At 38.2% G+C, this 21,708-nt stretch overlaps 4 protein-coding genes across 9 annotated transcripts in view; 2 read left to right on the top strand and 2 right to left on the bottom strand.

The window, feature by feature from the left end:
* LOC134742213 (paxillin) overlaps positions 1–1,499 on the bottom strand; it is a 104,608-nt gene extending 103,109 nt beyond the window's left edge. Inside the window, exon 1 of the mRNA XM_063675228.1 lies at positions 1,334–1,499. Coding sequence (XP_063531298.1) covers positions 1,334–1,346 — 13 coding nt within the window. The 5' untranslated portion in view covers positions 1,347–1,499. The remainder of the gene's footprint in view (positions 1–1,333) is intronic.
* Positions 1,500–1,819: 320 nt separating this feature from the next.
* LOC134742219 (protein lin-7 homolog C) lies at positions 1,820–3,406 on the top strand. The gene has a single exon (XM_063675236.1). It carries the CDS (start codon positions 1,953–1,955, stop codon positions 2,547–2,549), a length of 597 nt encoding a protein of 198 aa, XP_063531306.1. The 5' UTR covers positions 1,820–1,952; the 3' UTR covers positions 2,550–3,406.
* Positions 3,407–3,556: 150 nt separating this feature from the next.
* Positions 3,557–10,898, bottom strand: LOC134742215 (RING-type E3 ubiquitin-protein ligase PPIL2). The gene is made up of 9 exons (XM_063675232.1): positions 10,742–10,898; positions 10,434–10,653; positions 9,940–10,249; positions 9,225–9,349; positions 8,541–8,685; positions 6,880–7,028; positions 6,205–6,356; positions 5,563–5,752; positions 3,557–4,229 (listed from the first exon to the last, which is right to left on the bottom strand). The coding sequence occupies exons 1-9, from the start codon at positions 10,771–10,773 to the stop codon at positions 4,005–4,007; spliced, it is 1,548 nt and encodes a 515-aa protein (XP_063531302.1). The 5' UTR covers positions 10,774–10,898; the 3' UTR covers positions 3,557–4,004.
* Positions 10,899–11,171: 273 nt separating this feature from the next.
* LOC134742194 (ubiquitin-conjugating enzyme E2-24 kDa) lies at positions 11,172–21,685 on the top strand. Of its 6 annotated transcripts, none has more exons than XM_063675193.1 (7): positions 11,173–11,332; positions 11,579–11,739; positions 15,516–15,549; positions 16,151–16,443; positions 17,424–17,571; positions 18,494–20,906; positions 20,960–21,685. In XM_063675193.1, the coding sequence occupies exons 4-6, from the start codon at positions 16,228–16,230 to the stop codon at positions 18,589–18,591; spliced, it is 462 nt and encodes a 153-aa protein (XP_063531263.1). In that variant the 5' UTR covers positions 11,173–11,332; positions 11,579–11,739; positions 15,516–15,549; positions 16,151–16,227; the 3' UTR covers positions 18,592–20,906; positions 20,960–21,685. The 6 variants fall into 6 exon arrangements, with proteins under 6 accessions (XP_063531262.1, XP_063531263.1, XP_063531259.1 ...); XM_063675189.1 differs by having other exon boundaries at positions 16,126–16,443; XM_063675192.1 differs by lacking the exons at positions 11,579–11,739; positions 15,516–15,549 and having other exon boundaries at positions 11,172–11,332.
* Positions 21,686–21,708: the final 23 nt, after the last annotated feature.

Below are 21,708 nucleotides of genomic sequence, written 5' to 3'. Positions count from 1 at the left end.
GAATTACTATTAACATGATTAAGATGCTGGATGGACTGGATGGTGCAGTTGAAGCAACTAGTTATAGGTAGGTAAACTTTAGTATTGGGTGAAATAAACTTACCCATTAGTTTTATCCCTAAAGCCAGTATTTATACATATTGACTTACTTGAATATGTCATGATTTAAATATATTGAAGGTCATATCTTCAGGTGACAACCAAAACTCACAAATTACTAAAACATAATTAAACAAAAATCAACCTTATTTTAGTCCTAATATGGTTCATAGCTATGAACTTGTGGTGGTAATTAGTGAGTTTTGGTTATCACCTGACGATATTAGTTAACCTTTTACCTGTCCTTTTCAGAAGCACTAGATGGAGCTTCATGTTAGAGCGCCTATCCAGTCTAGAATGTAATTTTATGTTGTGTAATTTTATTAATTTTTTATAATTGTGTGTCCTATGTAATAACTAACCATAATTTAAATACCTATATTAATTGTACCTATACTAACACACTATGGACCACAGTCTGCAATAAATATTTCAATTTCAATTTAAACATCCTTGTTTGAATTACCTACACCATTTTTGGTGAATGTAACATTTTATCTAATATTTAATTTTTCCCTAAATAATTAATCTCCTTAACTTCTCAGTTTGGTTATAAAAGTAACCTTAACTAAATTATATTTGGTACTTTGAAAAGTGACATACTTAATTAATGAAAGAAAAAAACATGCATTAAATAGAAGACAGATATCTTATGCTAAAATACTAATTCGTAAGTTTTGCTTACAATAAAATTGTATGAATAAATTGAATAATAGTTTCATAACATTCTAACATTGAATTTCTAAATTGAACATTGGACCCTTGACCATGATCTTGGCAAAAATGTGATGAATGACCATGATGATTCACTATTTCAGTACTATATACGAAAATAAACTGAATGTGAAGTGACTCACGATTAAGAGTATTATTATAATTCATATAGTTTAAAAATTATACTTCATAAACTTAATATAAAATTAGACTATTAGAGCTAATAACTTTGTTGAATTAAGATTAAATGAAGTATAAAAACTATTTCGGAAAATGAATATTTATATTAATACCGAAAACTGGGCTTAATAGAAGCCAGGTACGAAGATAAATGTAACTAGACAAACAAATTGTCGCTTTTCCAAAATGAGTTGATACAGTCTTAAATCGGGGCTTTCTAAAAAAAGTTAGCCCTGTAACTTAAATTCAGCAGACTCGAAACCAAGAATTTTGCAATAAAACACGTCATTAAGACACCAGAGCAAGTAAAACAGGTTATGATAACAGCAAATCAACTCACCCAAATCATCCATGGTGTTTTCCAGAAATCTTTCACACTATCACTATTTAACTTGAGCTACGTTTTGGCACCACTAGTAAACAACAATAAACATTATATGGCAGAATAGTACTTAAAAATACTGCAAAGAAAATGCAAGAAATAACAACCTAAATATGGCAAATAGCGAATTGTTTGGATTTGTCATCAATGACAGCCAGCCGTCAGCTCGTCAGTGATAAACTCAAGCGGTTTGAGACTTTGATTTGATCGCCTTAAATCAATGGAAAATGAACTCGTGACTCAAATAGCTTACATTGTCACACCTAGCACGTTCAAATTCTAGATTGTATTTTAACTTTATCAGCCATTTTTATATTTACTTTCCAACAATACAGTAATAGATGTTGACGAAATTGTTCTGAAGTAATACTTTTGTAAGTACAAATTAATTAAACATCAATATTTTAAAATTAATTGTTGTAAATATTATGCAAAATGTGGTATGCGTACATTATTTTACAAATGTAGTTTCTAAATGTGCGCACTTGCTCAACTTTCGTAGTTGTATCGATTAATTAAATAAAATAAATTCTTCGAGATCCCTGACCTGTTAACAGTGCTATATTTATAAAACAATATGAGCACTACGGGGGAGCAGTTGACCTTAGCCAGGGACATAAAGAGAGCCATTGAGCTGCTCGAGAAGCTGCAACAGAGTGGTGAAGTGCCAGCGACTAAACTCGCTGCTTTGCAGAAGGTGTTACAAAGTGATTTCCTGAATGCTGTGCGAGAAGTGTACGAGCACGTCTACGAGACTGTAGATATCCAGGGCTCGGCTGATATTAGAGCTTCAGCCACTGCAAAGGCGACCGTGGCAGCATTCGCAGCCGCCGAAGGCCATGCTCATCCCAGAGTTGTAGAACTCCCGAAAACCGAGGAAGGCTTAGGTTTCAACGTTATGGGTGGTAAGGAGCAAAACTCCCCTATTTACATCTCCAGAATCATCCCCGGTGGTGTTGCTGATCGTCATGGTGGACTGAAAAGAGGAGACCAGCTGCTGTCAGTTAATGGCGTATCCGTGGAAGGTGAGAACCACGAGAAAGCTGTAGAGCTACTAAAGCAGGCTGTTGGCTCTGTAAAGCTGGTAGTCAGGTACACTCCTAAAGTTTTGGAAGAGATGGAAATGAGATTTGACAAGCAGAGGACTGGTCGCAGACGAACCAACTACAATTAAAAAATAAATCCTCATGCTTGATGTTCAAGCTAAGGCTATTATCATTTTTAGCAGCACTGGAACAATTTGTTATGGTAAAATGGATCCTTATTGATGAGTGTCTTAGTATGTTACTTATCTGTTTAATATTTGACCTAATGTTCATATTGACACATGCAACATTTACGCACTTTGAATCATGGTTTAATATTGGATGTTTGCCCTGTCAATATGTATAAGTGAGAGACACTTGGAGCTTCCCTACAATATACTAATATTGATGCATTTACTTGTATGAATTGAAACCAGCAGTTGGTTATCATTGTGAAGTGTTTGCCATGAGTAAAGTTTGACAGGACTATGCTCAGGATAGAGTGGATGGTACAAGACACAGTTTTTGCTCCCTTATGTGATGGTCTGATCAAGTGAAAATTGTCACTGGGTCAGTCATAAATTGCATATCCCGTAATCAAAACAAATTTCACCTTTGGTCACACTTCTTGATTGTAGAGTATGCTTTTTACATTCATAGGCATCCTTGGTATTGAAAGAGAAAAATTATAACCAACTGTTATTGAATGTGTTGAAAATGTGAAAAGGAAAAGTATTATATGCCTTATTTATAAGTCATTAATAGTTTTGTATCATTGATGCCAAATATATTTGACTCAATTTACTATAAAACATTTACTTGTTAGATGTATTAGATTGAATGCACATATTGTATTATGCTAGATGTTAAGAATATTATAACAAGTTAACTTACAATTTTTATTCTACTCAATTTATAAGTCATCTATATTAATATTATGAAAAGGTACTTAATTACGTTTAAATTATATGAGTTATACAAATAAAAAAGGAAAATAAATTAATAATTGTTTTTATTTTACAAATATTTACAACTTGTGAACTACAAAATGTGACGTTTTCAACCAAAAGGTACCACATTGTCGGTTGTCAATAAGGTTGATTTCAAATTGAAGGTATATGGAAATAGCGCCTTATTGACAACCGACAATTATTATTATAATCATTTATAGTTCGCTTTTTTTAGCATTAGAAAGAAGGTAAGCAATCTTGATGTGTCTTTTTATTAAAAATCACTTTTGAAAAATAAGTCACAGCAAATAGGTTACAATTATAAATCATATACGATCTTTTACATTCTTTTGCTTTTATAAGTAATATAAACTATTTTTTTTAAAGCATTTTACAATATTTTTCAATAAAAAGACATGTCAAGATTGTTTACCCCAGTTTACCCTTTTTTCTAATGCAAAAAAAAAACGAACTATAAAACCTAAGTCATAGAATAGAGATTGATATCATTATAACAGTGTTAAAACAAAGGCAATTATGAGGATAGTGAAAATATGCCCGTGTTTTCAAGACATGTTTTTTTTGCTCTAGAACTCTGTTATAAGGCCCTACTATAGGGAATAATTAGTAATTACTCAAGTCTATGTTTCTAATCTACCAAGCATCGAAACTCCCAAACTTATAATTTCCCTCTTTCTTAGTCTTCTTAGCTGGAGTCTCATCAGGCCTAGCTTTGCTGCTGGAAGGTTCCAGGTTTAGATATTTGCCCACTCCGGTCCTGAATATCTTGAGAGGTTGTGTGTTAGCCTTTTTGGGCTTCACACCTGAGCCTGCCTCTTCCGCATGTTTTTTTAATTCTGCTGCTCTCTCCTCCATAAGCTGAAAAAGAGAGACAGATAAAACAATTCCTTTAATACACATACTAGAACAAGAACACTGTCCATGAAAGGAGCCTTTCATGGGTTTCAAATATAAATTACATCAGAACCCATAAATTTACAACAGGTTATAAATAATAAATATTAATAAATAAATATTATAGGACATTCTTACACAGATTGACTAAGTCCCACGGTAAGCCCAAGGAGGCTTGTGTTATGGGTACTCAGACAGCGATATATATAACATATAAATACTTAAATACAACCATGACACAAACACCCATGACTCAGGAACAAATATCTGTGCTCATCACACAAATAAATGCCCTTGCCGGGATTCGAACCCAGGACCATCGGCTTCACAGGCAGGGTCACAACCCACTAGGCCAGACCGCTCGTCGAATTATACCCACTAGTTACCACCAAGTTGTTACCAGTGGTAACTACAGGGAATTCTTTTTTCCAAAAGTTACCAGTGGTAAAAGATAGGAATTATTTTTCCCAGTAGTTACCACTGGTAACTAGTGGGAATAACCATTTACAACTCAGAATAGACCACCTTGGAGAAAATTGACCAGAAAGGCAAACTCTTAATGTTTCTGTCTTAGACCCGCGCGGCAAGGAGATGTTGATACAATTCCTTGCCAGTCTGCCTGTGACCACGAACGTAACGTCACGTTCGAAACGTCAGGCCATAAATAAACGTAAGTTTGTACGCGATTAAGTCCCGTATTAGTTTTAAATTATGAGTGAAAATCGTGTGAGTTTAAATCAGTGTATGTTTCTGTCTTAGGTTGGTATCTCACATTATGCTTAGTGAGAGAGTGAGATGCAATGCACATTGGTGGAATACCACCCTTGGTTAATGGTATTTAACAAAAGGCTCATTTTATTTGGTGTCTGCTGTCTGACAGGCCTTGCCTCTAGGGGGATCAAAGATATCATATGGGCATTTTTTTCTAAAGAGATACACTCGACTTTTTTCCTAAGGTAGGTAAATTTAATGTTTTTCCAACTGAGAATCACAAGCTCTTTCGATGCTACTAGGAGAAAAAAAAAGCGTCCCAAGTTTTATTTTTTTTCATTCCGTTACCATTTTTCAAACACTTTGTACGGCGGTAACGAAATGGAAAGTACGTAGAATGTATGACAATTTTATGACATTTTTTTTCCTAGGAGGTTGGATCAGCTCATGATTCTGAGTAGAAATAACATTAAATTTACTTACCTTAAAAAAAACGAGTGTATCACTTTACAGAAAAATGCCCATATACACAATTAATATCCCTTGTGTTTTTTCTTATTAATTATTATAGTTTTCTCAATCATACTTGTTCCTCAGCCTCAGCAAATGGGTCGACAAAGACCTGCGCGGCCTCTATAATAATGTCATGTATGGGGCGGTCCTTGTTGTCCACTCCGATTTGTTCCATGGTGTTGAGTGTGTCCACTCCGCCGACCAGCTTGCCGAATATCGTGTGCTTGCCGTCCAGTTGCTTGCACGAGCGAAATGTGATGAAGCTGGAATTAAAAAAATCAACATTTAGAAACTTTAGGAAAAATTAAAAAATTTTACTTGTTTACTACAGACCCCGCATTGAATTGTTCCTATTTAAGTTTCCAACTGACAGATCGTTGTCAATCTTATCTGGGGCCCATTTCTCGAACAATATTAGTCTATGGTCTAATACATGTCTAATATTATTAGTGTGTTGTGAGAAATTATATTTTACTATTATATATGTCGGCGGCCGATCTTAAAATCAAGCCGATCGTAAAGTTCCTGTGCAATGTTTTGACGACAGTCACATTAAACCAATAGATAGGCACCAGAAACCAAGCTGTCCAGAATTAGCAGGGCTCCGTCGACTCGAGGAACGAGACAATGATTTTCACGATCCTCGTTTCACGATATGCCTAGGAATTTCATGATCTGCCTGATTTTACGATCGGCCACTGACAGATACACTTACAACTGTGATCCATTGCTATTGGGCCCCGAATTAGCCATGGCCAGCACGCCGCGCCCGGTGTGAGACAGGTTCGGTCTGATTTCATCTTCGAAGGGCTTCTTCCAAATTGACTCGCCGCCGAGGCCGGTGCCGGTTGGATCGCCACCTTGGATCTAAAGCACAGAATAAGTAATAGTATTATCATACAGAACGGCCACGCCCCGCCCCGCCCCGACTCGAATTACCTCGCCCCGCGACACCAGATTGACGGCCGTTCGCCGGCCGCTCAGTACTATTTTTAAGCAACTTACACTATGACGCATGTCGCGTGTACAGACGTGCCGTTCACACATAGAAACGCAAGTGATTTTTGATGTATAGCGTGTCCGCCCTGTGTCTAAAGTGAAGTGTTTCTTTTGAATATAAAGTAATAAATTCCTACTGTTACTTTTGAGCGAACGCTATTTACTACTGCAACTTGCAACACCGTAAGTAGTGTACGCTTGTCAGCATTCTTCAATAATTCAGAATAGTACTCGACGGATTTCGTATTAGATACGCAGTATTTTGAGGTGTGACCACCATCATCAGAAGGGATGTTTTAATTTATGAAATTACATGCTTAAATTGATAGATATATTTTAATGGATGAGAGTACAAATTACCACAGTAGATGTCTAAATTGAAAGAACTCACCATAAAGTTCCTTATAGACCTGTGGAATTTGGTTCCGTTGTAGTAGCCGTTGTTGCAGAGCTTTATGAAGTTGTCGCAGGCTTTCGGCACCACGTCACAGTACAGCTCCAAGTTCAGGGGGCCGTAGTTGGTGATCAGGCGGACGTAGCCTGTTGACGAAAGGGTCTGATTTGAAATAAATGAAGCTAATATCTAATAACACTAATAACTTACTATCAACATACGACAAAATTAAACCAGCCCTCTTTTTCATTAGGATTGAAAATTGATTAAAAATATTTTGGAGGTAACTAATGGGAATTCTTTTTCTCGTATTTTACTTAGTGGTAATCACTGTTGTTTTCAATAGTAAAAAGTAAGAAAACAATTCCCAGCTGTTACCAGTTGTAACAAGTTTGTGGTCTGGAAATAACCCAATAAAGTACTGCACTCATTTTCAGAAAAAAATACCTTAGAGAAAACACTTGAACAAGCAGGGTTTTCGATTAATTGCCTTTCCGGGGCAGATTCTCTAATATGAAACTTAGATTAGAAACACGAAATCCACTTTAATTTATGTTTAGCATTTCACATTTGTACATGAGTTACGCCAATATTCACATATTACATTAAACCAAAAAGAAAGGTGAATGATTTAATACTCCAATCCAAAGACGCTGGAGACGCCCTCCAATTTTTTAAAGAAGTAAACTGAACATACCTTTCTTCTTGACCCTATCGTACTTCACGTCGTCAGCAGCAATGATGGCGGCCTCGTGCACGGTCTTGGGCGCCATTGCGGTGGATGTGAAACTGGTTGCCGCCATGCCGGTGGAGTAGTGAGCATTGAACTAGTCTGCCACCTGAATGAACATACCTTTCTTCTTGACCCTATCGTCCTTGACGTCGTCAGCAGCAATGATGACGGCCTCGTGCCCAAGGTTACATCTCGGGCGCCATTGCGGTGAATGTGAAACTGGCCGCCACCATGCCGGTGGAGTAGTGAGCATTAAACTAGTCTGCCACCTGAATGAGCATACCTTTCTTCTTGACCCTATCGTACTTGACGTCATCAGCAGTGATGACGGCCTCGTGCCCAAGTTCACATCTCGGGCGCCATTGCGGTGGATGTGAAACTGGTTGCGCCATGCCGGTGGAGTAGTGAGCATTGAACTAGTCTGCCACCTGAATGAACATACCTTTCTTCTTGACCCTATCGTCCTTGACGTCGTCAGCAGCAATGATGACGGCCTCGTGCCCAAGTTTACATCTCGGGCGCCATTGTGGTGAATGTGAAACTGGCCGCCACCATGCCGGTGGAGTAGTGAGCATTGAACTAGTCTGCCACCTGAATGAGCATACCTTTCTTCTTGACCCTATCGTACTTGACGTCATCAGCAATGATGACGGCCTCGTGCCCAAGTTCACATCTCGGGCGCCATTGCGGTGGATGTGAAACTGGCCGCCACCATACCAGGGGAGTAATGAACATTGAACTAGTCTGCAACCTGAATGAGCATACCTTTCTTCTTGACCCTATCGTACTTGACGTCATCAGCAATGATGGCGGCCTCGTGCACGGTTTCGGGCGCCATCGCGGTGGGTGTGAACGATGTAAATTAGCGCCGCCATAGCGGTAGAGTAGTAAGCAGTGAACTAGTCTGTCACCTGAATGAGCATACCTTTCTTCTTGGCCCTATCATACTTCACGTCGTCAGCAGCAATGATGGCGGCCTCGTGCACGGTTTCGGGCGCCATTGCGGTGGATGTGAAACTGGCTGCTACCATGCCGGTGGAGTAGTGAGCTGCGTTGAATTTGTCTGCTACCTGAAACAAGCCGTGTCAAATTTGAAATTTGTAAGTTGTTGCATCATATAGCCATCAATCTATCATCCACATCCTCATCTCAGTGTTTTCCTGGCTGCATCCTCAATAAGTCTCAAGTCTGCTTTTGGCAACTTAAGCCCAAAAATTATGTAGAACATGCACTGTAAGCCAAGCACAGGAGTGCCGCTACAGTGTCTCGCGCGTGAGATAGATTACCCATCTTTTTCTAACTGTATTAATGACGAGTAGTACTAGTTACGGTTTTTACGATACACTTTATCTGACCTTCTAACTTAGGAAGCAGGAAGCCAAGCCTAGTTCTGGCTCTACATAAGACTGGTAGAGAATGCCTTGTAGCATTAAGACCGCCTTTTGTATATTTGTATTTTCTTTTGTGCAATAAGGATTAAATAAATAAGTTCCAAGAAACTCAAAAGGTATAAGATCCATCGTGTTCAATCAATATACCTTCCCTATCTTATGCCATGCATTCTGACAAGATAACATGTTTTGAAGATTATTTCAAGAAGCACACATACGTCCTTTTTAGTTTCCTTCACTTCAGGAGCCTTATAATCTCTTTCCAGCTCATTAAGAATGTCTTTAGTCTCGGCTGAGACCGACTTGAGTCTTGCATGCGGATCCTTTCTCAGTGCAATTTCCTCTGAAATACAATCAAACAATTTCTAAGTTAGAAAAAAAAACTTGGTTGAACCTACTATCATATATATTTATAGTCAGTTTCAACTCTACATTTTTGGTTTATTTTAACAGTTTAAAACATAAAATAAAACCTATGAAAACGGATTATATAGCGTATATTGAATTATAATACATCCCGATGTTTCTAACCCTTTACAGCGTTCGTGGTCAACGCGTGACGCGCGTATTACAAATTCAATATAGTAATAGTAATAGTAGTAGTATTACTACTATTACTATTAGGGTTCCGTACCCAAAGGGTAAAAACGGGACCCTATTACTAAGACTCCGCTGTCTGTCTGTCTGTATGTCTGTCACCAGGCTGTATCCCATGAACCGTGATTGCTAGACAGTTGAAATTTTCACAGATGATGTATTTCTGTTGCCGCTATAACAACAAATACTAAAGACAGAATAAAATAAATATTTAAGCTGGGCTCCCATACAACAAACGTGATTCTTTTGCCGTTTTTTGCGTAATGGTACGGAACCCTTCGTATGCGAGTCCGACTCGCACTTGGCTGGTTTTTATAGAAAATAAATAATACTTACCTTCTGTTTCAACTCTAAGATTGTTCTTCACATGATGAAAGGTTGATATATTGAATTTGCCGAGATGGCTAGGATCTTGTATAGTTATTATGTCAGCTCGGACAAATGGTGTGTCATTGACCAAATCCTTCCAGTTCTTTCCCTTGATATTAAGTTGTTCCACAGCCTCATACGAGAACACATTTCCCGTAGCCCTGATTGCCACAATATGTGAATTCTTAGTGAAGTTCTTGAACAATACTGGGCAATGGTAATCATCTTGTGCATTTTTAAAGAAATTTAATTTGATCAACGACTTAACGTCTGCTTTCTGGGAAATAAATATAAAATTGTTGACATTAGGAAGATTTTACATGAAGATGCATTATGTTTATCTACGTTCAATGCAGAATAATAATCATTGGGATGCAGATGGCAGTAAAATTTTGTATACAAAGAGGTTAATTTTGTACACAATGTCATAAGTCACATGTGAATGGGTAGAAACACCGTACCTTCCCTGTAACTGGGTTGATTTTAAACTTTTTTACAAACTCCAGGAATGCTTGGAGCTCGAACACATTGCCATCAGCGTCGCAGTAAGGGTCTTCCAACGGCTGCAAGCACAGGCAGCAGTGGTCGAACGGCAGCCTCTTGAACGACGTGTCTTCTTCCACGGCCGTGCCTGAGCGCTTGCCCCCGTACAGAGTTGTCCACTCTGTGTACGTTATGTACCTGGAAGGAAACAACATTCAGTTGTAAAAAGGGTGTGAAAACTTAAACCAAATGTATCTTTGCTTAAACAAGGGTTATTGATACAAACATTTTATCCTTTTGGTGCTGCCGTTTACCCATTTTGATTGGTTTTCAGTTAAAATGTATACGAATAACTTAATATTTCAAGTAAATTATAAAATTCAGTATTGGTAACAACAATACAACACACGAATATGAATCTGGATATGAAAATGAACTTGAAACTTTTAATTATGTTCAGTTTCAAAGAATGAATTTTAGTTCGTAGGTCATAACGTCGACTTTTGCATAACATATTATTGAAATAGAAAAATATTTTTTTTTTCCGTACTCGAGCCTCACTCGAGCTGTTTATTTGTCAATTTGACATTGACAGCTAAAGTCTATCTAGTCTATGGAGTTACACTAAATTTGTTTAAGTAAGTTATAAAAACGCTGGAATGGTTTAAAATTTAATGGTCTTTTTATGATCAATTGTAGACATTGTAGTTGGCAACACACCGGTTCTTTTCAACAACATGTCGGAAAGTGGTTGTGCATTGTGAACTATTATAATATTTAATCCTTAGTAAATACTAGTAGATTTCCTTAAATATACCCTTTTTAGTATATAATTAATGATTAGCATTAATGTAATAAATTACATTCATAAAAAATAGTAAGTTCAAGTTATATCTGTCTGTGTGTAGATCTTGGTTGTTTGTGTTTGTGAGGGTGATGATTTGATGAACAAATGGATGAAGTGAAAATGTGGTAGCGGACGATTGAAGCTTTGAAAGGAGATTTTTTTTTATCTTAAATCACTAGATTGTTTATAAAAGGTAATTATTTCGTTATTTGTTCTTTTAAATAACATATTCTTTCATCTCGTGGGACAAATTACAGGCTTATTTGCGCTTTGCAGTGTGGGGCATCTTACAGGCGTTCACTCATTGCATTGCTCGGAATCAGTACATTTTATAGAAGTTCTCTTCTCTCCTGCCTGTTGTTCATCAGGTGACTAGTAATTCATAAGTATCAAGTCACCAGTGAACTTTAAAATAAATAATAATTTTTCGGATAACGAATGTAGCATCTCATACCTGGGTCCTTACTCCCAGTCTTTACTCCCACGGGCTGATGCTCTGGATTCTCCAATCGGCTATAATTCCTTAACGCTTTTGCGTTCTCTTTCTGTCTGATTCTCGTCTTCCAAATTACTCCCTGAAACTTTTGATTTAAAATGTTTTACTTTCTGGCTATCATTTCTAAATTCTCCCTAAACTCCTTCTACCCTAATACGGCCCTGACCCGTCCGGTTACTTACCTTGCTGTTTTTCTAATCATTTCATGTTTTTATAATGATTTCAAAGCTAATCGACCTAAAATTCACTATAAATTTTCCATTGACATATTTGTTTCTTTGTTTTGACATTATCCGTCAAACTAATAATTTACTCAAAATTCTTTAGCATGAAGTTTAGGTCGTATAGTTTTCAAGTAGTTTGTTCTAAATTTTATCTAAAAATTGTTACTGGTGAACAAATATTTTCAAATATTTTCAAAATTAATAATAAGGTAAACAATAATTCTAGAAAATGTTATCGCTAGCTATATAAGCGGCCCAGCGGACATCTGAATTCAGTTTGCTTCTAGTTCCCAACAAAGGAACATCAGTTGTAAGGGTCCGTGCGGGGCCAAGCCAGGCCCCGCACCATCAAGAAACCCTCGATCGCGCTCATTAAAAGGTTACCTGTGTTCCTGGCGAAGTCTGGCGCTCTCTGCACGCACCCAAGTCCGGTGGTGCTTTGCAGTTGCTCTAGCGGAGCGCCTCATCTCCTAGGCGCGCGCTATCGGCGCGCCTCGCCTCAACAGGCGCGTGCTGTCACCGCGCCTCGCCCGCTATCGGCGCGCCTCGCCTCAACAGGCGCGTGTTGTCACTGCGCCTCGCCTCTTTGAAGAGCGTGCTTATCAGCGCGCCTTACCCAGCGCGCCTTACCGTGCGCGCGCTATCAGCGCGCCTTACCCAGCGAGCCTTACCGTGCGCGTGCTATCTGCGCGCCTTACTGTGCGCGTGCTACCAGCGCGCCTCACCTTGCGCGTGCTATCTGCGCGCCTTACCTTTGCGCGTGCTATCTGCGCGCCTTACTGTGCGCGTGCTACCAGCGCGCCTCACCTTGCGCGTGCTATCAGCGCGCCTATCCGTGTGCGTGCTCCTGCCTTGCACGTGCTATTAGCGCGACTATAAACTTTATTTTATTCTTTTTGTAATTTAAACCATCTGTAGCGTGTCATATTTAGACAATAGCCGTTAAATAAAGAACCTACCCCTGTTATATCTATCTTTTCCTTTCTACCTCCTCACTCCTAGCTCCGTTACTCACTCCTCCAATATACGTGGAGGAGGGAGTAACGTGACAGTTTTGGCGCCCAACTTTTAAATTTACCGGCTTTCTTAACCCTCTAAATTCTAAATTATAGACAGAATCCGTGTCTTTAAATTTTAAATAACTTTTCGGCCTCTTTCTGTTTAATTTTCTATTTCCTTAGTCAATATGGCACGTTTTTTAGATTATCTTATTATAGCAATCAGACTAGATAGCTACTTTTTTTATCACTTTTATTTCTAATGATGTATTTTTTATAGGTCTTTAACTTTATAATAATTGTACTTCTTTTACTCTGCAGCTCAGCCCGTCCTCGTCCTCCCCTTTTTTCTTCTTCAAGCTCGTTTTCATTCTTCATTAACTTCCATTTTACATTTCTTTCATTTTGTGTGAGTGTTTCATCTGTAGATATTTCTTCATATTCTCGGGTGGCTTAATAAGCCAGGTGCCCTTCTTTTTCTTTTCTTCACCTTGCAGAGCGGTAGTCCAACTCTGAAGAAAAAAATAAGCCTTATGGTCAAACACTACTTTTCTTTTTACTCTACTGTGGTAGGTCTACCCCTACCACAATCTAAGTAGGCTCTACCCCTACTCTCTATTCTCGTCGGCTCTAAACCGACTAGAACTTGTACATAAACTTATCTTCGCGGAGCGGCTGACTACTCCCTTAAAATAAGCCTTAGGTCGTTCATTATTATCTTATTATCTTTTCCAGTGGAGCGGCTGACTACTCCCTTCTATAAAGAAGCCTCAGGTCATAGCGAGGACTTCCTAGGAGTGTGCGTCATAGAGCGTGAACCACATCCCCTTCCTTTGCCAGAGACTTATGAATGCGTGATTATGACAGGCGATGTATGAGTGCAGGGAAGTTCCTCGATCTATTCATCTTCTTCTCCATTATATCACTCATCCTCTCGTTCCATTTATTCATCCCCATTAACGAGCTTGCTCTTTCTTTCTTCTGACTGACTTACCTACCTACTTAATTACTTACCTACCCACTTAATTACTTACCTACTTACTTACTTACTTACCTACTTACCTTACTTCCTTTACTTTCCCCTAAACTTAACTCTTCACAAAAAAAACTTTTCCGTTTAAGATTACGACAAAGTTTTTTTTTCCGTGGTTTTTGGGGTAATGTAGCATCTCATACCTGGGTCCTTACTCCCAGTCTTTACTCCCACGGGCTGATGCTCTGGATTCTCCAATCGGCTATAATTCCTTAACGCTTTTGCGTTCTCTTTCTGTCTGATTCTCGTCTTCCAAATTACTCCCTGAAACTTTTGATTTAAAATGTTTTACTTTCTGGCTATCATTTCTAAATTCTCCCTAAACTCCTTCTACCCTAATACGGCCCTGACCCGTCCGGTTACTTACCTTGCTGTTTTTCTAATCATTTCATGTTTTTATAATGATTTCAAAGCTAATCGACCTAAAATTCACTATAAATTTTCCATTGACATATTTGTTTCTTTGTTTTGACATTATCCGTCAAACTAATAATTTACTCAAAATTCTTTAGCATGAAGTTTAGGTCGTATAGTTTTCAAGTAGTTTGTTCTAAATTTTATCTAAAAATTGTTACTGGTGAACAAATATTTTCAAATATTTTCAAAATTAATAATAAGGTAAACAATAATTCTAGAAAATGTTATCGCTAGCTATATAAGCGGCCCAGCGGACATCTGAATTCAGTTTGCTTCTAGTTCCCAACAAAGGAACATCAGTTGTAAGGGTCCGTGCGGGGCCAAGCCAGGCCCCGCACCATCAAGAAACCCTCGATCGCGCTCATTAAAAGGTTACCTGTGTTCCTGGCGAAGTCTGGCGCTCTCTGCACGCACCCAAGTCCGGTGGTGCTTTGCAGTTGCTCTAGCGGAGCGCCTCATCTCCTAGGCGCGCGCTATCGGCGCGCCTCGCCTCAACAGGCGCGTGCTGTCACCGCGCCTCGCCCGCTATCGGCGCGCCTCGCCTCAACAGGCGCGTGTTGTCACTGCGCCTCGCCTCTTTGAAGAGCGTGCTTATCAGCGCGCCTTACCCAGCGCGCCTTACCGTGCGCGCGCTATCAGCGCGCCTTACCCAGCGAGCCTTACCGTGCGCGTGCTATCTGCGCGCCTTACTGTGCGCGTGCTACCAGCGCGCCTCACCTTGCGCGTGCTATCTGCGCGCCTTACCTTTGCGCGTGCTATCTGCGCGCCTTACTGTGCGCGTGCTACCAGCGCGCCTCACCTTGCGCGTGCTATCAGCGCGCCTATCCGTGTGCGTGCTCCTGCCTTGCACGTGCTATTAGCGCGACTATAAACTTTATTTTATTCTTTTTGTAATTTAAACCATCTGTAGCGTGTCATATTTAGACAATAGCCGTTAAATAAAGAACCTACCCCTGTTATATCTATCTTTTCCTTTCTACCTCCTCACTCCTAGCTCCGTTACTCACTCCTCCAATATACGTGGAGGAGGGAGTAACGTGACACGCTAGCTCACAAGATGGCCGACTGTTATTCGTAAGGTACTAAATAAATCATTTCTGTAACGTATCGCTCATTAATTTTGATAAATTTCGTTAAACAGGCGTTAGAAGGCCTTTTGCTCTTTTACGTTTAATATATTGCTACAGTTTGGTTCCTTATGAACGGAGCTATGGCAAGCCTTTGTTCTTGTTGTTTTCCTTTAAAAAACGAAAAAAAAAACACTTAAAAATTTAGATATATTATTAGTACGAACTTAAAATGAATGAGTGCTGTCTTTTATGCAACTGTTGTACATTCGGATTTGATGATGCAACAGTGTATTTGTGTGTTAAGCATAAATTTGTACCTATGTTTAGTGATGTACCATGAAATGATTACATAGGTACATAGAATAACATGTTTTAAACATTTTATAGTCTGTCATGCAACCAAAACAATATTTTCATAGGACAAAGGTTTACATTTTGTTTTGACAGTAGATTTTTTATTGATTTGCTGCCATTTCAAACTCCATCCATTCATGTGTGCATGCTTTAACAATTTCATTTGCCTTCACCTCATCGGCTTTTTAACATAGCTGTAGTGTAGCAGTTTTACTTGTTTGGTGCTTTTAGATAATGTCTGGTGCGTCTGGTTCAGGGAGTGGAGCGGGACGCGGCCGGGGCTCCAGCACTGTAGCAGACAGCAAAGAAAAGGAAAATAAACCCAACCCTAAAATGTCGAAAGCCCTGGGCACATCAGCGAAGAGAATCCAGAAGGAACTAGCAGAGATCACACTAGACCCCCCTCCAAACTGCAGTGCAGGCCCTAAAGGAGACAATTTGTATGAATGGGTGTCAACTATTCTCGGGCCTCCTGGATCAGTATATGAAGGAGGTGTTTTCTTCCTCGACATACATTTTTCACCAGAATACCCTTTCAAACCTCCTAAGGTGAGCCATGTCTAAAGCTAACAAAAAATATTAGGAAAGGTGCCGGTACAGAACCCTTAAAATGCTGAAATCACTCTTTCCGTATTGTAATACAGTGTCTTCCTACAAAGTTTTAAGTTACAAAAATGTCTGTCCTGTCCCAGGTACAAGTTTTTAACCACCTTTTCACCACCTTAGTGAATGAATTTTCAGAAATTGTTTTTCTTATATTTAATCAACATGTCTTTTTACGAATTTTAAAGCCCCTTGCTTAAAACGGAAGTTATGCTACTTTATGGCGATCACTGTCGAAAACACAAATGTTGACTTTTTTTAAGTTCCATTTTTATCTTTCTTAGTAGAAGTTTTTTAGGAAACTTCATATGCTCGACATATTTTACATTCTCGTCCATTGCTTCAGATCCATATACCAAGATCGGTCCTATCACAGTCTTGTAAACCCTATTCTTGGTTCTCCTGCTGATGAGCTTGGATGTTAATATTTTTTGAAGGACTGCTGAACATCTTAGGGCATTCTGGATATGGATGTCGATTTCTCTCTGCTTGGTGTCTGTTATTGTGCAACCAAGATACTTGAACTTTGATACGCGCTTGTAACATTTCCCGTTAACGGTTAGCCCATCTCTGCGTACCCTTCTCCATCTTGTCATGTGGAGATACCCCCATTTTCTCCAGACTGATCCTAAGCCCCAGTTTCCTACCCTCTTCATCTAGAGTTTGCGCCACTCCTCGCACTCACCCAGTAGGCCCAGGTCGTCGCGTATCGTACTATTTAGTGTCGGCCGTTCAGCTCCCCCATCATACAATAAGACTTTCCGGATGACATACTCAAGTATCAAGTTGAACAGCAAGGGCGAAAGTGCATCGTCCTGTTTGAGCCATGTCATGAGAATGACTTCAAACTCCTCTGTAAGGGCGCTACCCACTCTAACCCAGTGGCAAACACAGATAATCATATTATTTTAATTTTAAATTTGCAGGTGACATTCCGGACTAGGATATACCACTGTAACATCAACAGCCAGGGGGTGATATGCCTGGACATACTCAAGGACAACTGGTCCCCTGCACTCACTATTTCTAAAGTCTTACTATCTATTTGTTCCTTGCTCACTGACTGCAATCCAGGTTAGTTAATGATATAATGATACATAATTTTTCTTTTTTGTAATGCCAATTTTAAATTATTAGTCTCATATCCTGTATAGATAGTGTACCCTGAGCCCGATAGTAGTAGCTCAGAATGCAACAGGCATAAATGCTAAGGTGAGAGAGTGATATCCGGTAGATGTTGTTGTAATGAATTCCCTGAAACCCTAAAATAACAATAGTCAATTTTGTCACTCAGTTTACAATGATTCTCACCTTTCATGTATACCCAACTGCAAAAGTGCATGACGACTTTATGAACGAATATCATTTGTACAAAATATAAAAAAAAAATTGATATATGTACAAAAGAAAAAGGTTTTTGGTAAAATAAGCCTAGTTTTATATTCCCAAGAATACAATTGAATTACTTAGGTTTATTCACAAACACTACATAAGTGCATAGCGTGGCTCCATCAGCATGTCCTGTTTGTAATAATTATTATCTAGCACTTGGGTTAAATAGCAATAAATCGAAAAGAATAGAGAATAATATCTATAATTAAGAAGGTAATAATGTTAAAAACTGTAGCTTGGTTTAGTTTAGTTTATTTGTCACATGTATACAATTTTCACACAGGTAAAACATACGTTCATTTCAGCTTGTACTACTTTGTCGTATAATGATCGTTTTTTTTTGTAATAATAATAATAAGAATTAGAATTGAACATCTGAGTATAAATGAAGTTACAATTAATATTAACAAAACAATGCAAATAGGAAATCCTTAAAGATGAAATTGAGAAGCTTTGAAGCTGCATTTCAGATTGATACCGTTTTGGGAGCAGTCCAGCAGCTGTATGATCTACTCGTCATAGTTACTCTGATTTACCCTAATAAGTTAACACAACAAAATATACCTGTAACATACCAACTTTAACGAAGCTTCTTTTTTTCCAGCGGATCCGTTGGTGGGCAGCATCGCGACGCAGTATCTGCAGAACCGCGAGGAGCACGACCGCATCGCGCGCCTCTGGACCAAGCGCTACGCGACATGATCGCCCAGCCAGGCCCACTCATACTCAGCCCATACCATTCTGTTCTCTAAATCAACCCTCCACGTTAATATAAGCTTAAAATGTTTAACAGTAACCCGTTTAGCATATTTTGCATAATTATCGGCGTCCCGGACGCGACTCCCGACAGTGAAGGTGCGCGATGTGCGTGTTTTTTGTAATGGCTTATTCATTTTTTTGCAATTAATGTGATGTATAAACAAGCTTAAAATTGTCCAAAACTAATGTAGGCCTTATTTTCTAATTGATCTTTTTTTTCTGTTAATTGTTTCTTATTGTATGGATACAGAATAATTTTCTTAATGAATTCGTAATTTTAGGTTTTACCAGTGAATTTTGAGTCAATTTTCCGCGATGATGCGATGATCTCAGACACTTTACTGTTACTGCTTATGTTTTCTGTCGGACTATCTCTGGCAGACTTCTATGTAATAAATTAATAATAAATCGTAGATTATCACTATAACGATTTTTGATTTCAGGGGTATTACATTGATTTTGTGTGATATATATAAAAATGATAAAACACGCCTGGCGTGGCTTAAAATTGAATCATACCATATGCCTATGAAGCATGGTTCAGATTTGCTGCATAAACATACTTGGTTGTAATGTATGGAATTACATGTTGGAAACTATACCATCTGTTATAATTCCACTAGCGACCCGCCCCGGCTTCGCACGGGTAGTTCAACTAATTTACACAAAACCTTTACAAATTATACATATAAACCTTTCTCTTGAATCACTTTATCTATTTAAAAAAAACCGCATCAAAATCCGTTGCAAAGTCACAGAATATATAAAAGTACTAGGTAGGTGGCGTAGTTTTAAAGATCTAAGCATACTTAGGGACAGACAGACAGCGGAAAGCGACTTTGTTTTATACTATGTACTGATACATTACAACAAGCTTTTTGTTTAGGAAGACTGAACATGCTGCTTATGCGTCTGGTGCGGTTCGGCCTTTATTTTAAGTCGAATTCCACCCTCTATAGCTCACTTATTTTTTTGCACGTTAGTCTGCATTTACATATATTATGCCATACTGGCCAAGTGATAGTGTACTAGAGGGCAGACCTAAAAGAAGGATGAAGTATGGACTCCTGATTACTTTAAATCACCCTAATAATTATTTTTACTTTTATACAAGGTACAAATAATTGATTTATTGTTGAAGTCTCCAGTTACCGATGACCGAAGAATCATTTTATACATACATGATCCCCTCTGCCATATGTGACGCGCAATTTTTATAACATAAGGCCAAATGTGCCCATGTCAAGTTTGAGTGTATGCTGGGATGACTTTATTCATAACAAATAAATATAATTAATTAACTACATACTCGATGTTTCCTAAAATATGTGATGGTCATATTTTGAAGTTGTTGTATTGCCTTAATTTGAGTGACATTTTTGAGTCTTTAGATAGGTTTTTACTTGGTCCTATTGTATTCAAATAGATAGTAAATTTCTTTGAAATTCAATCTTAGGTTGCGTATTTTAAACTAGTTTTCTTTATTTGCGTGCAATGGTTGATAAAATAGTCACTCGTTTTTGAAATATGGTAATCATAATGAATATAAAATGACTGATGGTCCAGCAATATTTCCAAATTACTCTATATTAAGTATTTCATAGTTTGTTTGCAGGATTGCTTTATCGAATCGAACAGTGATTGGACAATATAGATTCATTACTTCACAAAATAAACATATCAAGCTTTGATTCAATAGTGGGTGATTTGATTACTTTCCTCGCGGATTCCCGTCGGAGTGAGGTTACGGCTTCCGAAAAGCGCACTCAGATGTGCCAAATCAGTCCAAGCGCATGACCACTTCTCTGTTATCATTACTCCATGTATTTTTTCTAACATATTCCGTTTAGCATGTAAACAATTATTAGAAATAAGTTATTCTACTATTTAGGTATGTGTAATGTATGTCTTAACCATAGTTCTAATTAAAATTAGCTGTGTAATGATTTTAGTGGGAGGAGTATGTCGCGCGTATCTGAATATATTGACGATCCCGTATGGAATGGAAGACATTCGTTATTTTTGATGAAATCGGTGATAACATGGTGTAACTGGTGCTGTGAAGTTCACATGCTTGCGACATACAATAGATAATCGAATACTGGGACGGTATTCAAGACTGGATATTTTTGTCAATGTGATTTTTTAATTATTTTGTACTATGACTATGTTGCTTGCAAACGACAGCTGTATTAAACGCGACTGAGGTTCCTCTGAATGGGTTATTCTCACTAGTTACCACCAAGTTGTTACCAGTGGTAACTACTGCGAATAAAAATTCCCAGTAGTTATCACCAAACTGAGTTGGGAGGTAACTACTGGGAATTCTTTTCCCAGTAATTACCACTGGTAAAAGGTAGGATTTTTTCTCCCAGTAGTTACCACTATAATTTTGTTAAGAGTTCAACACTAATAAAAACAGTTATTGTATAAATATAAGAGTACTTTAACGCATTCACTGCCAGGGGGCGTGGCCTAGGAACAAACTTGTATGACGGTGAACGCACATGTGCTTTGGGGGCAGTGAATGTGTTAATAAATAATTATAAGTCAATTATTGTTTCATTAAACTGCCTTAAAAGTGATTAAAATATCAATAAAAACAGTTTTACCGGTACAAGTGCAAAAACTAAATTAATCAAGGAGAAATTAACGATTAGATGAAATTTATCTTATTGTATTTTGAATTAATTATACGAAAGAACAAACAAATTAGTCAAAACCGACTATTTTTGATCACTTTAAGGCAGTGTACTGGAACACTAATCGACATATCAATACCGTTTTTATTAGTTTTGAACTAAACAAAATTTTGGTGGCAACTACTGGGAAAAAAAATTCCAACCTTTTTCCAGCAGTTACCACTGGTAAAAGGTGGGAAATATTCCCAGTTGATACCACTGGTAACAATTTGGTGGTAACTAGTGGGAATAACCCTCTGAATCAATTGACTTCGGGCCCTTGTAACCATCCTCTGTTACAATTTGTATCACGGTATAAAATAGAAAAAAATAAAATTGTGTGTAACTAGAACACCGATAGCTGTTTTATTAAATCGGA

Source organism: Cydia strobilella, chromosome 6 (assembly GCF_947568885.1).
Source record: "Cydia strobilella chromosome 6, ilCydStro3.1, whole genome shotgun sequence".
Lineage (NCBI taxonomy): Eukaryota > Metazoa > Arthropoda > Insecta > Lepidoptera > Tortricidae > Cydia > Cydia strobilella.
This window is presented reverse-complemented; position numbering and strand designations above follow the sequence as displayed.

What these genes read in the sequence shown, in the direction of transcription:
- LOC134742219 (XM_063675236.1), top strand. Translation starts at nt 1,953, where the DNA reads ATGAGCACTACGGGGGAGCAGTTGACCTTAGCCAGGGACATAAAGAGA.
- LOC134742215 (XM_063675232.1), bottom strand. Translation starts at nt 10,773, where the DNA reads ATGGGTAAACGGCAGCACCAAAAGGATAAAAT. An exon ending in TCAACCCAGTTACAGGGAAG is followed by an intron (nt 10,250 to 10,433) that starts GTACGGTGTTTC and finishes TTTATTTCCCAG; the next exon opens with AAAGCAGACGTTAAGTCGTT. An exon ending in AATAGCAATGGATCACAGTT is followed by an intron (nt 5,753 to 6,204) that starts GTAAGTGTATCT and finishes TTTTAATTCCAG; the next exon opens with CTTCATCACATTTCGCTCGT.
- LOC134742194 (XM_063675188.1), top strand. Translation starts at nt 16,129, where the DNA reads ATGTCTGGTGCGTCTGGTTCAGGGAGTGGAGCGGGACGCGGCCGGGGC. An exon ending in ACCCTTTCAAACCTCCTAAG is followed by an intron (nt 16,444 to 17,423) that starts GTGAGCCATGTC and finishes TTAAATTTGCAG; the next exon opens with GTGACATTCCGGACTAGGAT. An exon ending in GCTCACTGACTGCAATCCAG is followed by an intron (nt 17,572 to 18,493) that starts GTTAGTTAATGA and finishes CTTTTTTTCCAG; the next exon opens with CGGATCCGTTGGTGGGCAGC.